This window comes from Macaca mulatta, chromosome 12, assembly GCF_049350105.2.
Source record: "Macaca mulatta isolate MMU2019108-1 chromosome 12, T2T-MMU8v2.0, whole genome shotgun sequence".
Lineage (NCBI taxonomy): Eukaryota > Metazoa > Chordata > Mammalia > Primates > Cercopithecidae > Macaca > Macaca mulatta.
This window is the reverse complement of record NC_133417.1, coordinates 63,506,189-63,527,005: the sequence shown is the minus strand read 5'-3', so window position 1 is coordinate 63,527,005 and position 20,817 is coordinate 63,506,189. Positions and strand designations below refer to the sequence as shown.

The 20,817-nt window shown below is 41.6% G+C and overlaps 1 protein-coding gene across 31 annotated transcripts in view; it reads right to left on the bottom strand.

Annotated features, from left to right (window-relative positions):
* PKP4 (plakophilin 4) overlaps nt 1–20,817 on the bottom strand; it is a 229,254-nt gene that overhangs the window by 19,440 nt on the left and 188,997 nt on the right. For all 31 annotated transcript variants that reach the window (XM_077956234.1, XM_077956241.1, XM_077956215.1 and 28 more), the window contains 3 exon segments: nt 19,642–19,855; nt 3,980–4,163; nt 521–638 (listed from right to left, as the gene is read on the bottom strand). In XM_077956234.1, the coding sequence (XP_077812360.1) occupies nt 521–638; nt 3,980–4,163; nt 19,642–19,855 (516 nt within the window).

The following is a 20,817-nucleotide window of genomic DNA, read 5'->3' as shown; positions in this document are numbered from 1 at the left end:
GGACACAGGAGGGAGAGGGTAAGGGGCTCATGCTGGGGACAGACCAACCACAGGGCAGCAGCAGGAGTGGGTGTAGAGAGGTGCAGCAACACTTAGTGCCGGGGGTGGGGACTGTGGACTGCACTGCAGCCAAGAGGGCAGAGAGTTTGGGGGGATTACAGTGCCTCAACCAGGAACTTTTATTCAGTAGATACTCAAGTACTGATGGCTCTGATTCTAGTGGGGATGCAGAATTGGAGGAAATAGCAGCATGGGCACCACCCTGAGAATGAGCCTAGGATAACCAGAGAGAAAGCCTTTACCACACCAAGCCACTCTGTTCTCACGGTTCTCAGGATATTTTCTTAAGTTGCCACGTCCTTGCTCCTATAATTTTGGAGACTTGCCCTTTGATCTGGAGAGTGGCCTCCTGAGGAGGACAGGCTCTACAGGTCAGAAAGAACCAATGGCATGCAAATAGTGGCACCAGGCACCATGGCAACCTGCCACCACGCCCTCCTGCAGCCAGGCCGGCACTGACCTTGCTGTCGTAATCAGATGTGTTCACACACGTGTGGATCACATACAACAGCGAGTCTACCAGCCCCTCGCAGGACCGCATTTGCTTCCGAGCTTCTTCCCCCGCGGAGCTGAGGTTCCTAAAGGGGTGGAGACAGGAGGAGCTGCTGAGATGAATCATGCACTCATCAGCCACGTGGACTTACCTTAAGGATCTGAGAGAGCAGACAACAGGTGGCAGCCACTTAGAGGTCTGAGGAGGCACTGAGGGCTTGCACAGTAACATCCCTGAAGCTCACAATGGTGGCCGGCTCCTCATTATCCACACATGGAAGGGAACCTGCACATTTGGACTGTATCTCCCTCATGATGTGTCACTTTCTAACTCCCTCATGTAATTGTTTAGTGGCCTATTCTCCTGAGCTTCTTCATATGTAAAAGGAGGAAAATAACAGTAACTACCTCACAGGGTTGTTGTGAAGAAGTGAGTTGCTACATAGAAAATAATCAGAAAAGTGCCTGCTTCCTGGAAGGCCGCCTGCTCTCAGTCATGGTGGTGGCTACTTCTAGACATGCTTCACCTCCCTTGTTAGGCCAGAAGCCACTTGCAGTCCCCCGGGCCTATTATAATATTTTGTGTACAGTAAGTAGGTGGTCATTAAATGTTTCTTGGATGAACAGAGGAAATATATAATTTCTTGTATTATAAACATTTCTAGTTAAATATAGATATTTGCTTATGCTAAAACTTTTCTCGTCTTTTCAATTATAAAACACCCAGAAGGCCGGGCGCGGTGGCTCAAGCCTGTAATCCCAGCACTTTGGGAGGCCGAGACGGGCGGGTCACGAGGTCAGGAGATCGAGACCATCCTGGCTAATATGGTGAAACCCCATCTCTACTAAAAATACAAAAAACTAGCCGGGCGAGGTGGTGGGCGCTTGTAGTCCCAGCTACTCGGGAGGCTGAGGCAGGAGAATGGCGTAAACCCGGGAGGCGGAGGTTGCAGTGAGCTGAGATCCGGCCACTGCACTCCAGCCTGGGCGACAAAGCGAGACTCCGTCTCAAAACAAACAAACAAACAAACAAAAAAAAAACACCCAGAAAACGGTTTTCTGTCTAAATTTTTTTATATCAATTTGTCTTCATAAATTGATACCAAATAAGGATCTATTTTGTGTCCCATTAACAATGGTTCTAAGCTACCTGTAAAATTATGCAGATTGAGAATTTGCAAAACTGCGACTAGATGAGGGGGCAGTGGAACGGCGGCTCTCATCTGCCCTGCCTCTCTGCACCACCTTCCTTTTCTCCACTGGCTTCTGGGACCCCACCCGGCTTCTCTCTCATGTCGCGCTTCTCAGACTCATCTGCCCAAGGGAGCACCCCAGGTCCTGTGTTGTCTTCATCTTAGCACTCTCCGAGGTGCCTTCTTCTGCTTCTTGGCTTTAATACAACCTATGGACCCATGGCCATAGGCTGGCACACATCTGCCCTTAGCCCTGACTGCTCTCTAGAATTGCAGATTCTTTCCTCCAATTGCTTTCTTGACACCGGAACGTAGATAGCTAATTAGACTTCTCAAACTGGACATTGTCAAAACTCTGAGCTGCTCACCTGCTCACCCTTCCAAGCATTCTTCTCCCTTACCCCCATCAAGCCCTTCTGTGCTTGCAGCTGATCCAGCCAAAGATCTAGGTGTACCCTTATTTCCCCCCTTTCCTCACTCCTAATACTCAAATCTATTAGTAAGCATTGTCAGCTCTTCCTCCACAAAATAACCCAAATCTGCCTACCTCACCCCAGCACCTGGGTCTAGGCCACTCTCACTGTTTGCCCGGATCTCTGCAACAGCCTGATGTTCCTGTCTCTACTTCTGCCCATACTCACTCTTCCACACTGCACCCAGAAACGAACCCCATTACTCCACTGCTTAGAACACTCTGATGGTTTCCCATGGCACTTGGAATAAAATGCAAACCCCATCTGACTTACAAAATCCTGCATCATCTGGTACCACTCTGCCCTTTGCTCAGTAGGCTATGGCTGCAAGCTCATTTCTGGCCCAGAACCTTTACCTTAACCATTCCCTTGACTGGCCTATGACTCTTGTCTTCCCCAGCACCACCCTCTAGGGAGTCACTCCTTGTGGTATTTCAGATGTAGGCTTAAATTTAAATTTGAGACCCCCTGACCCCCAAAGTAACCATTCAATAACCCTCACTATTTATTTTTATAGCACCCTATTTATTTTTATAGCACCTACTGTTATTTTCTTGTTTCCTTGTTTGTCTGTCTTCCTGGAAGAATATGGTTCCATCATAGCAGGGACCTAGTCTGTTTTATTGGTCATTGGTTTTACACAGAGGGCATTCACCAAATGTTTCTATCCCTCACCCACAGGGGGAGTTAGGGTGAGTCCTGCCCCAGGCTCTCCCTGAAGCCTAGCTGGCTGGCTGAGGAGTAATCCTAGCTCTTTGGATGATTGCTAGGCCACGAGACCCACCCTAGGATGCAGGCATCTGAATTAGGAGGAGCTGGCCTGCATTCTGAGATCCTAATTCTTGTTACCTCCCCACCAGCACTGCCCCCTGACCAGGGCTGATAGCTACCTGTCACAATGCTGGAAGGCTGCAGACCAGCCACGCAAGCTTTGCTGTCTTTCAGGCTATCTGTCTTGGTGATGCTTAGATGTTAAACAACACTTACTGAGTGCTCACATGATGACACTGCGCTAAGCACCTTCCACAAGCACCTGCTGACCCCTCACAGCTCTGAGGCGGTATTATCATCCCTATTCTACAGATGAGGAAACGGAGGCTCAAAGGGGTCCTGGAAGCCAGGCGGTCTGAGACCAGAGCCCACTCTTTCTGTCCCTGTTCCACTCTGCCCTAAGGCTTGCTTCCAGTTCTTAGGATACTGTAAGGCTGGGAAACAGGGTCAAAATGGAGCTGATGAGTGTTAACGGCAAATAATGAACTCTACTGTGCACGCTTGCAAGAGACTTTATATATAGACTTTAACTGTAAAAGATAATGACTAAAAAAGAGTATTTGGGCTCATGTTCGCTTATTTATAAAACTTGAAACTGATTGTTTAAATCACACACCTCTTTAAAAGCAAAATGGTTTTAACCATCACATTTTGAATTTAAACAAACACCAGGCTGCAAACACATTAGCAATCAGAATGTGATTACCAGAAAAATGCTGTTAAAGTGGAAAACACTGGAATTTTGGCAGTAATCTTAGACTGAAAGGGCCTTTCTGAGTAAGTCACAGAAGAGTCATTTACAAGATAACTTCTTTAAGGCCACAAGTCTGTGCTCATGATGTTTTTCTCCCAGAATAACAAAGTTCAGTGGCCTAAATTTTGAAATAAAAACTGGAAACTTAGATAAAGTAAGTCCTCCTAAAATCAATTTACCTATGACACATATTATTTATCACAGAACTAATTGGAAAGAAGAAATAAAGAATTTACCTCAGGCAACCTGTCGTGTTACGCAGAACTAGTGAAGTCTGAAATTTAATTTTATGATCATCATCAAAAGAAGAGTTATTCCATCCAGAATGTGGAACGATCACAGTGTTTGTTAAGGTTGAAAGAGCATCTCGAATGATTGTCATTTTTACAGCATCACATGAGGATAAATTCCAAAGAACTCCTAAAAAAGGAGATTTAAAAGATCAAATAGTTAGAGATCCTGTGGCTTTAGAAATAAAATAAACATATTAGCTCTAAATAATATGAAGTCAGTCTGTTCCAAACCTAATCTATGGCCTGTATTTGCAACCAGGTTGGGGAGAGACCTCTAATAAGTTTTGAGTGAATGTATGAGCCTCCGACAGCATATTACAAATTCTTAATATTCACTCTTTTGGATTTTAGAGCCTCTGTATCTATCAGGCAAGGTGACTGTGGATTTTGCAAAGCAAATTAGTTACTCTGTAAAGGGAGAGGGGCACAATCCAAGCAAGGGTCTTGAATATAATACATCTGTGATTTTTAAAAAACTGCTATTCATTGCATTGTATTTTACATTTAATGGCTGTGTGACAAACCATTTTTAGAATTTAGTACTTGGAAAAATATTTTTTTCTTGAAAGACTGGCATGTGTTTCTTCATCTGCTTCCTTTTCTTACTTTTGCTATCAGGAAGCTCAAGTTTCAATAAAGCACTTGCCGTAACTTTCCTGGCACGGACGTTTGTTATATTTGCTTCATCCACCTTACTTAGACAAGGTTTAAACACTTCTATCTCAATTTTAAGAGTTTTATTATCATGTGCTTTAGAAATACACGTTACTGTCATTCCTTTTTGGAGATAGGTGAAACTAACAATAAATTAAGAAGCGCCTGTATTGTAATTCATATCAAGATTTCAGGATAACAGATCCTAAATGGAGCTTATTAGAGTTCTATTTAATGATATTAGAGGGCCTTAATCTTTGCATCAAGTATGAGGTAGCTTAAATTATTATCATAGCACAGGTTTTCCAATAATTGCTCTCATAGACATTGGAGCGAATTTGAGATGATACCTACCCTAACGTCATTTTCACATCAGTGCATCTTTCTGAGTAAGAGGAAAGTAGGTGGAGAAGAGATGGTGCAGCTGGTTTTCTCTGCATTCAAGTTCCCCAGAGCCCTCCACTCCTGACATGTCCCTGGCAAGTTGCTCAAGTCTGTACAGTGCTTTCACAACTACCAACACACAAAAACATTTGTGGCCTTGCAAAGAGAGAGGGTTGGCAAAATCTGCCTATGTCCACGAGAGCGTGTCAGGCCTGTGAACATGACTGATCAAGAGCATGGCCCAGAGACAAGACTGAGCACTGCTGCTCCAGCTGTCACAGCCCAAGAAGCCAGCCTGGACACTGCCTGCTCAGCCTTCTCTGGGTGCCCCTGTAAAGGAGGGTGGTATGGGGAGGAAGACAGGAACTCCTTCCTTTGTGGAGGAAGGGGAGGTAGAAGCCAAGGGCTAGAAGTGAAGAGAGTGAAACAATTCTCTGACTCTAAACTGCATGAGGACTACCCCTTCCCAGGCCTGTCCATGTGCTGTGGAGGGAATGGTCGGACTGGAACCTGATGCTTGTGCTCTGGCCTCCTCTTGTGTTCTGCTCTGGACCTGTGCCCATTACTCTCCTCTTTCACTTGGCTTTGACTTCTAGATCTTGCTGATTTGGTTTCCCTTGTTCCCCAAGGACTTTTACCCCTTTTCTGCTCCTATTCCACCATAACTGCAGTCTTCAGGACACAGAATGGGAGGGAGACTTAAGACAGTTCTAAATCAGGCAAGTAAAGACCCTGCTTTACCTCTGAAAGCTTGTTCTGTTCTTTTTTTCTTCTGTTCATGACAGACCTTTGCTTATATAATTATGTTGGGGTACACAAAAACTAGGGTCCTGGTTAGAAGGCAGCACACATTATGGGTACTTATGAAAAGAACTTAAATTCTACAGTTGGAGCTATTTCTCCATGGATTCTTAGAAAATTGGCTATGCTTCTACATAAAGTGCTTTTGGGCAATAGTTTTAAACTGTGCTCCCTGGAACCTGGGGGTTTTGCTGGCCTCCCGTAGCGGCAGCCACGTGAGGAGTTGGGGAAGAATTGGTCCTAAGGCTCCGGATCTCCACCCCAATTGACTCAGAGCAGCTTCATATTATCTATGCTCAATTTTGGGCTTCATTGTGTTTCTGTTTCAAATCTAAAAGACATTTGATAAGCCTGACGACCACAGAAGGGACCCGGGAGCTAAGGATGAGAAACACTTTTTTTGGCAGTCTGTCCTAACCAAATAACAGGACAAGGGAGTGAAAACAGAAGACAGAGCTGAGTCAAGGCATAGCAGGGCAGGACAACAGACTCTGTCACTAACATGGGCTTTAACATTTCCTGCTAGGGAGGCCAACCATAGCCACCCTGGGCCCTGACGGGGCCTCCAGGAGCATGAGCCAGCTACAGCGGCAGCATGCGGCCCAGAAGCCATCAGTGGGAAAAGGGTGATTCCCTAACCTCCCCTGTGGACAGTTTCGTAACATGTGATTCCTAATGCCATTGGCACAAATTTTCTGTCACAGCTTTCAAATTCCTCAATGCATGGTGGAGAGCTGCATTTTTCAGTAAGATATTTTCAACTTCACAGAATAAATGCATTCCAGTAAAGTCAGCTGTTTATGGAAAGTCAAGTCTCTCTTACTATAATACTGGATATACACACAGAAAATTAAACAAGCTGTGTCACAAACTTCAGGTGAAAACATGACTAAGAAGAATGGTTCTTCAGCATATTGGATCCTGGAGGTGATACCTAGAAATTATCTGATTGCTTTCAGAAAAACCCGTTTTTGTGTTGTTTCTGTCTCTACTCCCAGCTACTTGTAACACCTACTTCTGGCAAGAGGATATTTCTCTGATTTGAGAATTTCCCTGATTTTCATGCTGGTGGTAGAATTTTGTCCTGCTCTTTCTTTTTCTTCCCAGGCATTCAGAATGACTGATGGAGCTGTATGTCATTCTACAGCTTAGTATTAGCCAGTATATATACTTGGGATTGGACATAGCGTAAACATTCCTAAATCAATGTAAACAATGGTAGCATCAGCATTTACCGTGGCTTTACTCTGTGCCAGGCATTGTGTGCTTTACATATAATACCTTAAAGAGCCAAGTTGTCCCAAATTAATTAACTTTCCTTTTTAAATATTTTTATAGGTTTGAAATTCTACATGTCGATTAAAAAAAAAGATGAACATTTACATGCTGAAATTTAATTTTAATTTCATTAGGCAAGTATTATATAATGAGGAAGAAATACCCTATCATTATCCATCCTTTTATATATATGTTGTGTGACACAAATGCAGGACACATAGTAGGTGGTCAAAAATATTTGTGACGGATCCATTTTTATATCTTGTATTTGTTTTTAGATTTCTCTTTTATTTCCTGTCTATCGGACTTAGCTTATAAGTATTATTATTATTACCTAGCCTTTGCGCCTTTTCGTAAAACTGAGTATTCAGGAGTGTCTTTAAAATTTGCAACTAGGGGGAGAGGATCTCTAACAAAGTTTGTCAGCATAGTTTTGCCTGCCTTTCACATTGAGACCAAAATAGATGGGTGCTGAAACCACCATCTTAGTTATGGGGATAGGAGAATCCAGTTGCCATTCTATCTCCCAGAATCAGAAAAGTCACACCAACATGCCAGAATCCCCATCCCTCAAAGTGCAAAATAGAAAGGAACAGTGCTGGCAAATTATAAAATATAAAGTTGTTAAAAAATATGTTCCCCTTCAGTAGACAAGCTGACTCTGCTATCTTTCAGTCAAGTAAAATGACTTATGGATCATAACAGTAGCCTACCATAGAAATTCAGGCTTTCATTTCTGCAACTTCCAAAAAAAAAAAAAAAAAAAAAAAGTTCACAGTTATTCTTGACCAGAAAAAAGGAAAGGTTCTATTTTTGCTAAGTATGTGGTGTTCAAGGGACCCACAAAAAGGCAACTTTATCACCCTGCATTGTGTGTTATATTATCCCTCTAATCCTGCACTTCACAATGTAACACAAAGCTGCAACCTTCGGTATGGATTTAACTCGCCATTCTGAGCAGCAAAGCAAGTCTCAAGGCACTGCTTTTTCTTCCTCACTTTCTATTCCAAAACTAAGGTTATATAAAGCCAAAACAACCAGTTCTAGTCAACAAATAATGGATGAAAAAGATTTAATTAAACTTAAAAGCCTTAAATATAAAATGATTAATTTGGCTTTTTTGCTCAAAGTAAAAAGCACCTCTCTTAAGACCGGCTAATAACACCTGTGTGTGCTCGACCTCACTAAAACAATGTTCTCTCCACTTTGTCTAGGGCTTCATTTAATGGGTCAGGAAGAATCTTGCTAGGGCAGTAAATAATGAATAGAGAATATACCAAGTCCCAGATGTTGTAAGACTGATGAGAAAATGAAGAGCTGTAGGATTAGCCTTCTCCATCAACATGACAAACCTCTAACTCCAACATCCTAATGCAAAATTTGCTTCAAAAACATTTATCGCCATATTCCATTATCTCCTGGTTCCCAATGGGAAAGTTAAAAATAAACTAGAATTTGGTTGAGGAAGCTTGAGGTTTTATTTAATTTAAAGCAATTAGCTATTTGTTGTGAGGACTAAGAATATAAATATACAAACTAATTTAGAAAATATTAGGGAGTTTCATGCATATTATTGTAGAAAATGCTGCTTATTCTCTGTCACAGGAACAAGTACATATAATTATGAGTAACCAATAATCACAATGAAATACTGCCATGAGAGATGAAAGTTCATTTTCCCCACAAAGAATGAATAAAGTAATTAAAATACCATTTCACATAAATCCTACGCTGCACAATTTTGAAAGAGCTCACATTTAAAACTAGCTTTATAGCTATTCTAATGGCCAACTGATAATTTTATAGTCAAATTAGAAGCTGATTTTACTGATTAATTAAAATAATAGCAACTATTTGAAAAATGCACTTCTTAAAGGATATTAAAAAACAACCAAACAACATTTGGAAAATGCGATTTCTCTGGTGGCGGATACGCACGGCAGCCTACTCAACTGTTTTTCTTTTTGATGTGAAAGACAATCTTAAACCATTCATTTTTAGACAGCAGTCAATTTATGCCATGTTTCCTAATTATATTTTAAAAAGCCCAAGTGTTTGTAGACAGTCAAAAGAAAAAAAGCAATAGCTAAAAAGGTGCCAATGTGCTTCAAACATCATCACTGGACAGGCTCCTGCATTTTCCTTCTTGAGTGAACCTTGCTCTGAGCGCTCTGGTTTCAGTTGTGCTCTTTCACAACACGTTCATGAGGGAGGCAGGTAAAACTACCCAGGCTCAGGGTGTGAGGAACCGTCAAGGAGATAACAGATGCTAAGGTCTTGTGCACACTCAACCCCTACTCCATTCCCAGTACAAAGCAAGTATCATGACCAGTGGCTAATGCGACTGTGCATTCCCGATGAAGCTCTCTGGGGGAACACTGACCCGTATGTATTCCTCCCCACCGCCCGCCCCAGCTCCTGGCAATTCTGCATCTATGGGCTCACTGGAACAGACTGGTGTCATAAATAACCACCCTGCAAACATTCTTGAAAAATGGGGATAGAAATATTAGATTAATAGCACAAACATAATAATATCAGGGCTGCAGATTTTATCAGGGCTCTTGCCTGCTTCTCCTAGCACATGCCTCCATTATCATTCCCTATATAGTCTCTGGCTGAAACACTCAAGATCTAGCAAACACACATCTTCATTTCTTCTCTATGCAGCTGCCATTGAAGTTCTCCTCTTAGCCCAGTGGGTTTTTATAAACTTCTGTGGCTTTTTCTTGGGAAGAGAGTAATGCCAAGATGCTATGGGGCCTACATCTTGCTAAGATATGGCTTCCCGCCAGCCTTAAAGTTACACACCTTGCACCTTTGAGATTTACATTACCTCTACCCAAACGCAGTATAGACCTGTGCTGCCCCATATGGTGGCCATCAGTCACATGTGGCTACTTGAAATATAGCTAGTCCAAATTAAGATTCACTGTTAAGTAAAAAATAGATTATGAAGACTGGGTACGAAGAAGTGAACGCAAAACATCTTATTAATAATTTTTATATTTCTTAGAAGTTGAAATACTTTGAAACTATTAGGCCAAATAAAATATATTATTAAAATAGATTTCCCATGGCTGCTAGAAAACATAGAAAATATGCAGCTCACATTATTCTCCTATTGAACAGCGCTGGTAGAGATGCTTGCTTGCTTCATGCCAGACTCCAAGGGAGACACACAGGGGAGCCGTCTGTTCTCAGGGGGGCCTTACCACAAACAGTTACACCACCAGGCAGTTGCGACGAAGGGCAAGAAGAGCAACAAGTATGGCTTGAATATCCTGTGTGCCAGGCGCTAAACACACATCATCACAAAAACACCAAGCTGCAGGTAATGTGTTATTGCTGGGGACACTGAGGTTTGACAGTGGTGATGTGCCTGGAGCCACAGAGCTGGAAGGAAACAAGTCGACCTAGCTCCAAAGCTCACGCTCATTCGAGACCATGCCACTTCTCCCTGGATGTTTTTCAAAGTGTGTGAACTTCTGTTTGATAGGAGGATGGAAGACCACATTTGAGTTGGAGTGTCAAGGACAGAGGCCAGAAAGAAGCAGGTTTGGGGTGCAGAGCTCTTTAGGCCAACTATAGCCTGGGAAAGGAGCAGAAGGGGCAACGGAGCTGGCTGGCAGGTCACAGGAGCTACTGATTTGGACAGGCAGGTGGGAAAACCTGAACTGCAGGCACAAGTGTTATCCCAGGGATGAGGGTGAGGCCGATGGGCCAGGAGGGGCAGAGCCTATTTCACAGGACAGGATGGAGGAGGGAGGTGTTGAGGACCTGAAGGAGTGAGGAGGCCAAAAGGGAACGGAAGTGCCTGTAGTGAGAATTTGGAGCCAGATGCAAACTGAGGGTGACGTCACAGGTAAGCCAGCAGTTTGAATATGTGTGAAAATATGGTGCTGTTAACAGAAATGAGGAAGTCAAGGGGATGGTGGGGAGAATCAGTGCCATAAAAATGTCTGCTGGGCTAATCAATTGCCCAAGCTTTCTAACAGGGCTGAAGGCTGTCAACAAATTATGAAATCTAAGTGAAACTGAAATAATGGGAAAACAATTATTGAGACAGGGATAAAACTACTGTCCTCAGTTATAGAAAAATACCTTTCTCTGGATAAATTCTGAGCAAAACAAGTCGTGGTGGTACGTAGCCATTCCCAGCGTTTCTAAGATGCCACTATCTGAGCAGAGTTCCTGAAACCTGTGCAGTGATCCCTCCATGCAGTGAGGCTCCTGGTCTACAGGTGTGGCTTGAGGCTTTCTCCTTCCTGCCCCGAAGCATGAGAGACTGACTGCTGCACTCCCTGCTGGCTGGCACAGAGCACTGCAGGTGGTGGACAGGCCTGCCTTACTCACCTCTGTGTTCCCTGGGATTTCCTGCACAGCAGATGCATAATCCTCATGGGGCATGGGTGAGCTCACTCAGGTCCAGCTGTGCTCGGAACATCACCATCTCAGCTTTCAGGGCAGTGGGAAGTGGATGCTCAGATGGTCTGAGGGCAAGATGCTTCCTAGGAGGGAGCTGTGTGGAAGTAAGCACCTGGGGTGGCCACAGAGGCTGCACACAGGGGCCCCAGGCTGCATATTCCATTTAAAGGTGATTGTTTCTGCTGCTGAAATTTTCCCCTAGCTGAGACAAGATAGATCTTTAGTGCCTTTAGAGAATATAAGGGTTAGCCCAAGTTTCTGTGATTCTGCAGGCATAAAGGTGGATCACAGCACCTTTGAAAAGATCTATCAATTTTTAGAGATCCATTTACAGAATCATATTTGCATTTTAACATATTCTTCTTTATTCTAATTTTACTACTTCATGGGTATGCTTTGAGGATTAATGACATAATGTAGTTATACAGTTCTATGTTCCCTGGAAAGGCATTTCTACAGAAAATAAATAAGCTTACAATTCAGAAATGCTGACTGAGAATTGCCCATATGGGACACAAAGAGTGGTTCCTTCTGTTGGAACAGAGCTAATAAAAGGGAACAGGCCACACGAAAGGAAATTAGAGAATCCCTCTGGGGCAGAAACGGCAGTGGGAGCAGTGGCCCTGGCCACCCTTGTTCTGCAGGTTATTTCAGTGTGACACAGAATTAAGTCATTTACACTGTCACAGTTACACTCTCATAGAGATCTGCCCAAGAAACTGTCACTGAAGTCATATATTCCACAGCTGACCTACATGTTCCAGGAACACACTTGCTCATTTGTACCTGCACTATTCAACACCCAGTTGTCTGGTGCTGGCAGAAGCTTAGAGACAAAGATGCCTCCAGCTGTAAGCTACATCACACTCAGAAACCGCAAAGCATTTGCAAGACCTGGTCTGGGATCTCCAAATTTCCACCTTCCTTGCATTTATAGGCCGTCTAGTCAACTGAGGGAGCATGTCATAACAGGGTCTCTCTCGTGCTGAGAAGTTCCACTCTGACTGATGTCTGAATACCCAAGTCTTATTAGTACTTCTGAGACTCCCTACTTGACTGCCTCCTTGTGCCTGGCACTCGGAAGCCTACACTCAAAATATAGGGTCATATTCCACTTACAGAGTTGAATCTTTTCATACTCAAAACTATAAATCTTGAATTACAAGACCTGAAAATCACATTTCATAGGTTTCCTAAGCAAGCTGAAGCTTTACTTGATCCCTAGTTTGATATTATAGTGCTAGTGACAAAATTCAGGGATATTTCTCTATGGTCCCGGATAAAATGCACAGAGTAAAGTTTACTGTGGGGTTTTTTTCTTCTCCCTTTTGGGTGGTAATCTTAAAGAACAAGGGAAATAACATTTGTACCCTCCAGATTTAGCTCCTGTTCAGCCCTTTTCAGTGGCCAGGGTAGGCAGGGGAAGGGTCAAGGAAGAAACACCTCCAGCCTGGACATCAGGAACTCAGCCTGGAGACTTGCCTGCTCAGCCTTCCTGAACTTCAATTTCTCATCTGTAATAATGGGAAGACAGATTTCTTTAGGGTTCTTTCCTAAAGTTCTCTACCAATTGAGAATTGGTCTATTTAAAATAGACGTTTTTTGTCTTCTTAGCAATTAAACTTTAAAGAATTTGTCATTTCTCATTACACATTTTCAGGGTTTGAAATGTTCAGTAAATAAGGGAATCTGTTTCTGTTGTTATTGTTTTATGTATTTTTTTGAGAGCGAGTCTCTGTCGCCCAGGCTGGAGGGCAGTGGCGCAATGTCGACTCACTGGAACCTCTGCCTTTCAGGTTCAAGCAATTCTCCTGCCTCAGACTCTCTAGTAGCTGGATTACAGGCATGTGCCACCATACCTGGCTAATTTTTGTATTGTTAGTAGAGATTGGGTTTCGCCATGTTGACCTGGCTGGTCTCAAACTCCTGACCTCAAGTGATTTGCCTTCCTCGGCCTCCCAAAGTGCAGGGAATACAGGTGTGTGCCACCACGCCCAGCTATGTTTTATAAAGTGGACCAAGTGATATGGATCCTTACTGATTTGGGCTGGGAATTGGGAGGAGATGTTGCTAGATTTCTAAAAATGACCCACACAGCTTCTAACAGCCCTAGTGGTCCATTACAGTAGGATAGAAAGTAACAGACGGACTCCTCTCTGGATCAGAGAATAAATGACCTGTTGTGAAGGCATTTATTAACTAGGCTAAGGGGACATGCTTCGTAAACTGTTTTCATCCTGTAATGGCAAGTAACTGTCCAAAAGGCATGTCCACTAAACTCCTGCTTTTTATAGCACACAAGACTAATTCTTGCCAGACTATTCTGCCCTTTGTTAAACCTTAGCCTGGCCCATCTACCCTTCCTTAGTTACAACTATTATTTTCTTATTAATTTATCATTGAATTAGAAATATGGAGCTAATGATCAGGAAAACAATACGCTTCATTTCATATTCTGCAGTGTCTGGAATCCATTGCTGGCATCCAAACATTTCACAATAAACAGTGGAAATATTTTACTTTGCTATATGGATGAATAATCACTAGCTAAATTGGAAGAAATGTACATGTAGCAGTCATATGAACAAGGTCTATTATTACTGAAGAACAAAGGCTACTTTCTGATATTTAAGAGGGTAATAGAAGTGTGATGGTTTGGGACATCTGGTATACACATTAAAAAGCAGGTCTCCAGATTCTGTGCAATATCTTCAATGTCTATAGTTTTAAAAAATGATGTTTTCAGGATGCGCAATAACTTGAAACTCCTATTTCCTAGCTTAGAAACACTATTTAATTATCTTGAACAAATGAGTTCAACATATCTTTCTTAGTGACAATATGTTCCCATCTTCCCTCCATACTTTGTGGCCCAGTAGACATTCATTTTATAACCAAACTGGGGAACAACCATACTTCATCCAGCTTTCAAGTTTAAGTACAACAACAACAAAAAATACCTTTGGAATAAAAGAAAAATTACCCTAAGCACTCACATATATCAGCACTTAACGAAAAGCTCATTAGGTTTCAACTTGGAAAATGTTCAACACAATGAAGAAAACACAAGAATCATGTTACATATTAGAGAACCATTTTAATTAACAATGACAGCCATACTGTCTTGGGAAAATACATTTGAAGAAAAGTCCTTTTTCCCCTCTAAAAATAAAGATGTGGCCAAAAATATAGGCCCTGGGCAGTTATTGTGTTTAAAGCAAAGGCAAGGTATCTTTATAAAAAACAGCTAAAATTTCTCCACTTAAGTACAGTAAAAACTGCCAAACTGAAACAAAGGGAACCAGAAAAAAAAAGACTGGATTAATAACTGGGTTGAATTACTTAATATTAAGAATAAAAGAATTTCTAGTTTCAAGGGGATAGCAGTTTCTTCAAATTATGTAATATTTGGAACACAATGGTTCACTGTATTTTAACATTTCATGATCCTAAGTTGACTATAATTTTCACTTAGGAACGCATAGACCCTACCCACAAAGGCCAAGCACCGTGCAAGGCTGGCCATGGTATTTGTGAATGATACTAGCAGAACACTAAAATCTAAGGCTAATGTTCTGTTTTCAAAGGGGACTTTATAGGAAATGGGCACCTGATGGGGAATGCTGGGTGACATGGTCACATAGCACCTTGCAGCCTGAGTTCGGAGCAGACATGCTTTAGTGACAGTTCAGATTGGGGGCTTACTTCCTTGGTTAGGAGTGCTGGTGGCTGGATCTAGGGTGGAACTGGTCTTTTTGTAGGGCCATTCCTATGCAAAAATGACCTCCTAAGCATTTGTATTTTTTGCCTTTTCAAGTTATATCAGATGTCTTCTTGCTGCTTTCTGGATAACTTTGTCCAGCCTTAACCCCACCAGGTAATGAGCTTCTTGTCCTGTGGGTTCATGCACGTGACTGCGACTACTCTGTATGGAAACTGTACAGGAGATTCAAGCACTGGATAGATTACTGAACAAAATGAGTTCTGAGGTCTCCCCCAATCCTGTGATTCTATAATTAAAGACGGCTTGAGCATTTGATGTGAGGAAGAGTTAATGAAAGAAGAAAGAAGAGTTCAAGGATCTCTTGATGTTTCCATGGTTTAAAATGTATCAAGGATCAATCACCCTTAAAATATTACTGAACATCAGTTAAGGTTAGTACCACTAAATTGTAGGACTGGGAAATGTGAGCAATTTTGCTGTCTCTATAAAGCTTAGACTATAAATACATGTACACACACAAAAAAAGCAACGATGCTAGATTTATATTGTGACTTGTTTCATATTAGTTAGACAATGTTTAGGTATAAATCAAACACAGCTGCCATTTGGCTTTTTGAACTGGAAACTCATTTCTGAAGTCTTCTGGTCCAACCTACTTTACTTATGGCAACTGCGTGAAGTGTTTGCCCACTGACCACTCTCATTTCAATGTTTTGAAGAAAACATTTGATAATCAGACCACATGTCAAAATAAATGATTAGTGGTAAAAGTATATAGTTATAAAGCAATTCTTAATGTCTCCTACTCTGTAAGTATGGCAAAAAAATTGTTTCTTATAGCCTAAAAGCTACTGGCAGATATTTTCAAGAGAAATATCAGAGGTACTTCTTAGTTTTACATTAGAAATGATATGATCTATTAGGAAAATAGCTCTTTTTGAATTAGAAAACACTTATATCCTCTCTTCAAGGCCAAGGTCCACGTCTTAAAAGATCTCATGTTCTCAATAAAATAAGGAGGAAAGCATCTACATTAGCACTCAATTCCAGAGTGTGCTCCAGGTAACCTGGCACATAAAAGTCCTTGGTAGTAAAGTCAGGCTCTACTTAAAGTAAATTTGACTTATTTTTAAATGTAAAGAAAAAAAGAGCACACAATCATGTACTTTTCTTCCTGTTTAACACTAAACCTTACAAATTCCTTGAGCTCAGCTCAGGAAAGGCACTGTAATAGTCGCTCCCAAGGAAAAACCTCAAACAGAAATTCAGAAAAGACTCATTCCTCCTATGAGAGGACAGAAGAGCAGGAAAAAGCTTCACATTAAGGATGTAAGGATCAAGTCATGATGAATCTGGCTAGTTAAATTTGAGGAGAAGCTGTGTTTTCCATGTCATTTGTCCCTGGATAGCCACTGCTGTCTCAGGGAGCAGCGCACACAATTGTCTGCAGCCCTCCTGGCTGCATGGTGTTACTATGGGAAGACAACTGGACAAGACACAGGAAGTTCAAAGTGATGGAGAGACATCAGACATAGCAGGAAAGCACTCATGTACTACAGATGATTCTGTCTCCTCTATGCCTCCCTAACAGGCGGCTCAGGGTAAATTTGTGGGCGTAATCACGGTGACTGTGTTGACTTCTAGGATGAACATAGCTACATTTCAATTTTTTAAAAATTCTGTTTAGCTTGCTCTAATTTTCATTTTATAGCTACATGTACATGTTAGCAAAAATAATTTGTTTTTTGGTGAGATGCCTCAAAAGCATTTCAGAAAGTGGGAGTATTAATTTAGAAGCACTAAAGAATATTCAAAATACATTAAGGCAGATAGTCCATTCCAGACTTATGATTATTTGTAAAGTATATTCTACTTTTGGTACTTTGAGTACAAGGGAATATTAATGTTGTATTTTGAACATTAATATCTTATGAGAAAGTTGATTCCCCTTAAATATTGGATGCAGGATGGTTTATTCATTCCCAAGTGTTACAGAAACTACAACTCTGATTTCATACTGGAAACCTGGGGGGAATGAAATTAATTTTGAAGAAACGTTGTTTTAAAATTGTAAATTAAATATCTCAAGCATGAAAAAAGGCAAAGAAAATATAAAACAAACACCCAGGTATGCTAGCTTTATCAAATATTAACATTTTGTCTTATGTATTTCAGAGTCCTCTAAAGAAACAGAGCTGGAATACAACCCGCAGTCCCATTTTCCTCCTTCCTCTTCACAGAGGTAACCCCTATCCTGAATCTATTTTTATTATTCCAATTAGAAATTTTAACTTTATTGCATGTGCATATATCTACATCAATCTACATATTTAAAAACTTTATTCAAATTGTATTGCTCTGTAGTTATCATTCTGCAAGTATTTCTAAAGCTGTATGCATCTATGTTGTTATGTACAGTCTAATGTGCTTATTTTAACTGCTGTATATGGTTTTGTTGTGTGAGAGTACTGCCACTGATGTAACCATCCTTTTGCCAATGAATTCTTAGTATTTTCCCTGAATTATCTATTACAAACAATGCTGCCAACAATGTATTCTCCTGCAGAACCATTCTTCCAGCTCAATCTCAAGTATCCTTGAATCTAGCCACTAACACTGCAACATCCAGGCGTTACTTACTCCTCCCTCTCTCTCACTCCCCACATCTGACCATCATGCCCAGACCATGAAATATTTCTGACTGCTCCACCCTACTCTTTCTTTTCATCAATGAAATAGTTCAAGCTGTTATCATTGGACTGTTGGTCTGTTCACAGGCCTCCCAGACTCTCCCACTTCCTATCAATCCTCTATCCTGCTGCCTGCTGGAAGGCATTTAAAGGCCTAAACTAGCCATGCCATACCCCAGTGTCCTCACTGCATGTGGGACACAACTAAGTTCCTTATAAAAATTCCCTAAATGGGCCGGGTGCAGTGGCTCATGCCTGTAATCTCAGCACTTTGGGAGGCTGAGGTGGGCGGATCATCTGAGGTCAGGAGTTGGAGACCAGTCTGGCCAACATGGTGAGACTCCATCTCTATTAAAAATACAAAAATTAGCTGGGTGTGGTGGTGCATGTATATAATCCTGGTTACTCAGGAGGCTGAGGCAAGAGAATTGCTTGAACCTGGGAGGCAGAGGTTGCAGTGAGCTGAGATCACGCCATTGCATTCCAGCCTGGGTGACAGAGCAAGACTCCGTCTCAAAAAAAAAAAAGTTCCCTAAATGAAGACTGTATCTCTCTCTGGCCTTGTTTTCCTTGATTTTTGTTTTTTTGAATCAGGGCCTCACTTGTCATCCAGGCTGGAGTGCAGTGGTGTGATCATGGCTCACTGCAGCCTCAACCTCCTGGGCTTAAGTGATCCTCCTACTTCAGACTCCCAAGTACCAGGGACCACAGGCACGTGCCACCACATCCAGCTACTTATTTTTATTTTTTGTAGAGATGGGGTCTCCCTGTGTTGCCCAGGTTGGTCTTGGACTCCTGGCCTCAAGTGATCTTCTTGCCTCGGTCTCCCCAAGTGTTGGGATTACAGGTGTGAGCTACCACACTTGGCTCTTCACTAAGTTTTAACACAGCAGCCCCCTCTTGTTGGTAGCTCCAGAACTATATCCCATGCTGTTTCTGAGCTTGTAACTGGAAAGACCTCTGCCTATCCAGCCAGTGCTTCTTCATCCTTTAGGCCAACTTTAGTTTCATGTCACCCAGGGAACTTCGCTACCCATCCTCTGTGCCCAATGCAACCTCTGTTGAGTGAGACTTGCCACATTTCCCTGACACTCACAAAATCACCTGTGTTCCTCACCAGTCTGAGGGTGACTTAAGCGCAGGCACTGGGTTTTATTCCTCTTTCTATCCCTGGGGCCTAGTAAAGTACGTGGGAATACAAACAGGCACTCAGACACCAGCTGAGCTAACGTGAAAGACAGCCAATCCATTAAGTATATTTTATTCTCATAATAAAGGAGAGTCTGCCTATTTAAAACAACTAGATTTACTATGAAATACATAATAAAACATGTGGTATTTAGTCCTCCATGAAAAAGACATCTGTTAGCTGATATTTACAAATCATTAAGTGCAGTAACTGATACTAATAGAAATGACCACATTGTAAACGGTTTCTGACTCATCAGACTAAACAATATAATATAATTTATTTATTATATATATAATATATATTATATGTTAATATATATTATATATATAATAAATAATATATCTTATTATCTACTATCTGGAACCTCCAACTCCTTCACAGTGCCACTATACAAGGGCACAGTCCAGTCTGTTTTCAACATTTCCTCTAGGACAAGATCACATTCTATACCTACCTGTAACAAGCTCCCTTACTTCTGCATCAATAGATTTTCTCAACAGACGCAACAAGGCAGGTATCCCACCAACATTCTTCATTGCTATTTTATTTTCATCTGTAGACTTGCCAAAAACGAGGTTTCGAAGGGCACCACAAGCATTCTTCTGAACTTCTAAAACTCTGTGGTCCAAAAGGTCAACCAGATGCTTGATTCCCCCTAACCTACAAACCTAGAATGAAAAATACTAGGTATCAGGCCTAAGTAACATGCAATTAATCAGTGATCAAACAGAAGTCTGTTATGGAGAGATCACAGGATGTGGATATCTCCAGACCATTTCAAAGGTTACTTTTTATTCCAAATAAGACAACTTTTATAAATTCTAAGGAGAGGCCAGGCGTGGTGGCTCATGCCTGTAATCCCAGCACATTGGGAGGCCAAGGCAGGCGGATCACTTGAGATCAGGAGTTCAAGACCAGCCTGGCCAACATGATGAAATCCTGTCTCTACTAAAAATACAAAAAACTTAGCTGGGTGTCGAGGCGCACACCTGTAATCCCAGCTACTTGGAAGGCTGAGGCACAAGAATCACTTGAATCTGGGAGGTGGAGGTTGCAGTGAGCCAAGATTGTGCCACTGCACTCCAGTCTAGGCAACAGAGCAAGACTCTGTCTCAAAAAAAAAAAAAAAAAAAAAAAATTCTAAGGACACTCTCTTACATGATACTTTTCCTGGGTTCATGGCTTAAAAAAGAGATAGGAGATCTAGGTGGTTTGATATCCATTGGCAGGCGGCACAGTCCTCCTCCAACCCTCAGAACACACATCAAGAATTAGGCTTTCACTCCAGCAGGGCAATGTGCAAATATACAAACATAGCAAAGCTATATGCAGGGCTTGAGACAATATAGGAAATAATTTTTGACTTAAGTTATTTGGTTTCTAGAATGAGTTCTCGAGGCTACTCTCCTTAAATTTTCTTCTATTTGTCAATGCATTAGTACATTACTTGAGTATTTCTGGGCTTTATTTACTACATTCACATTTAGGTCTGGAGCTGTATGCTATTTTGCATATTAAAATGATGAAAACCACTTCAGTTTTATATAACACTGTGGGTCAGAAGAAGGTTTGAAACATTAAAGAATCTGTATGTTATATAGAATTATAGCCAATAACCAATAACTTGCTA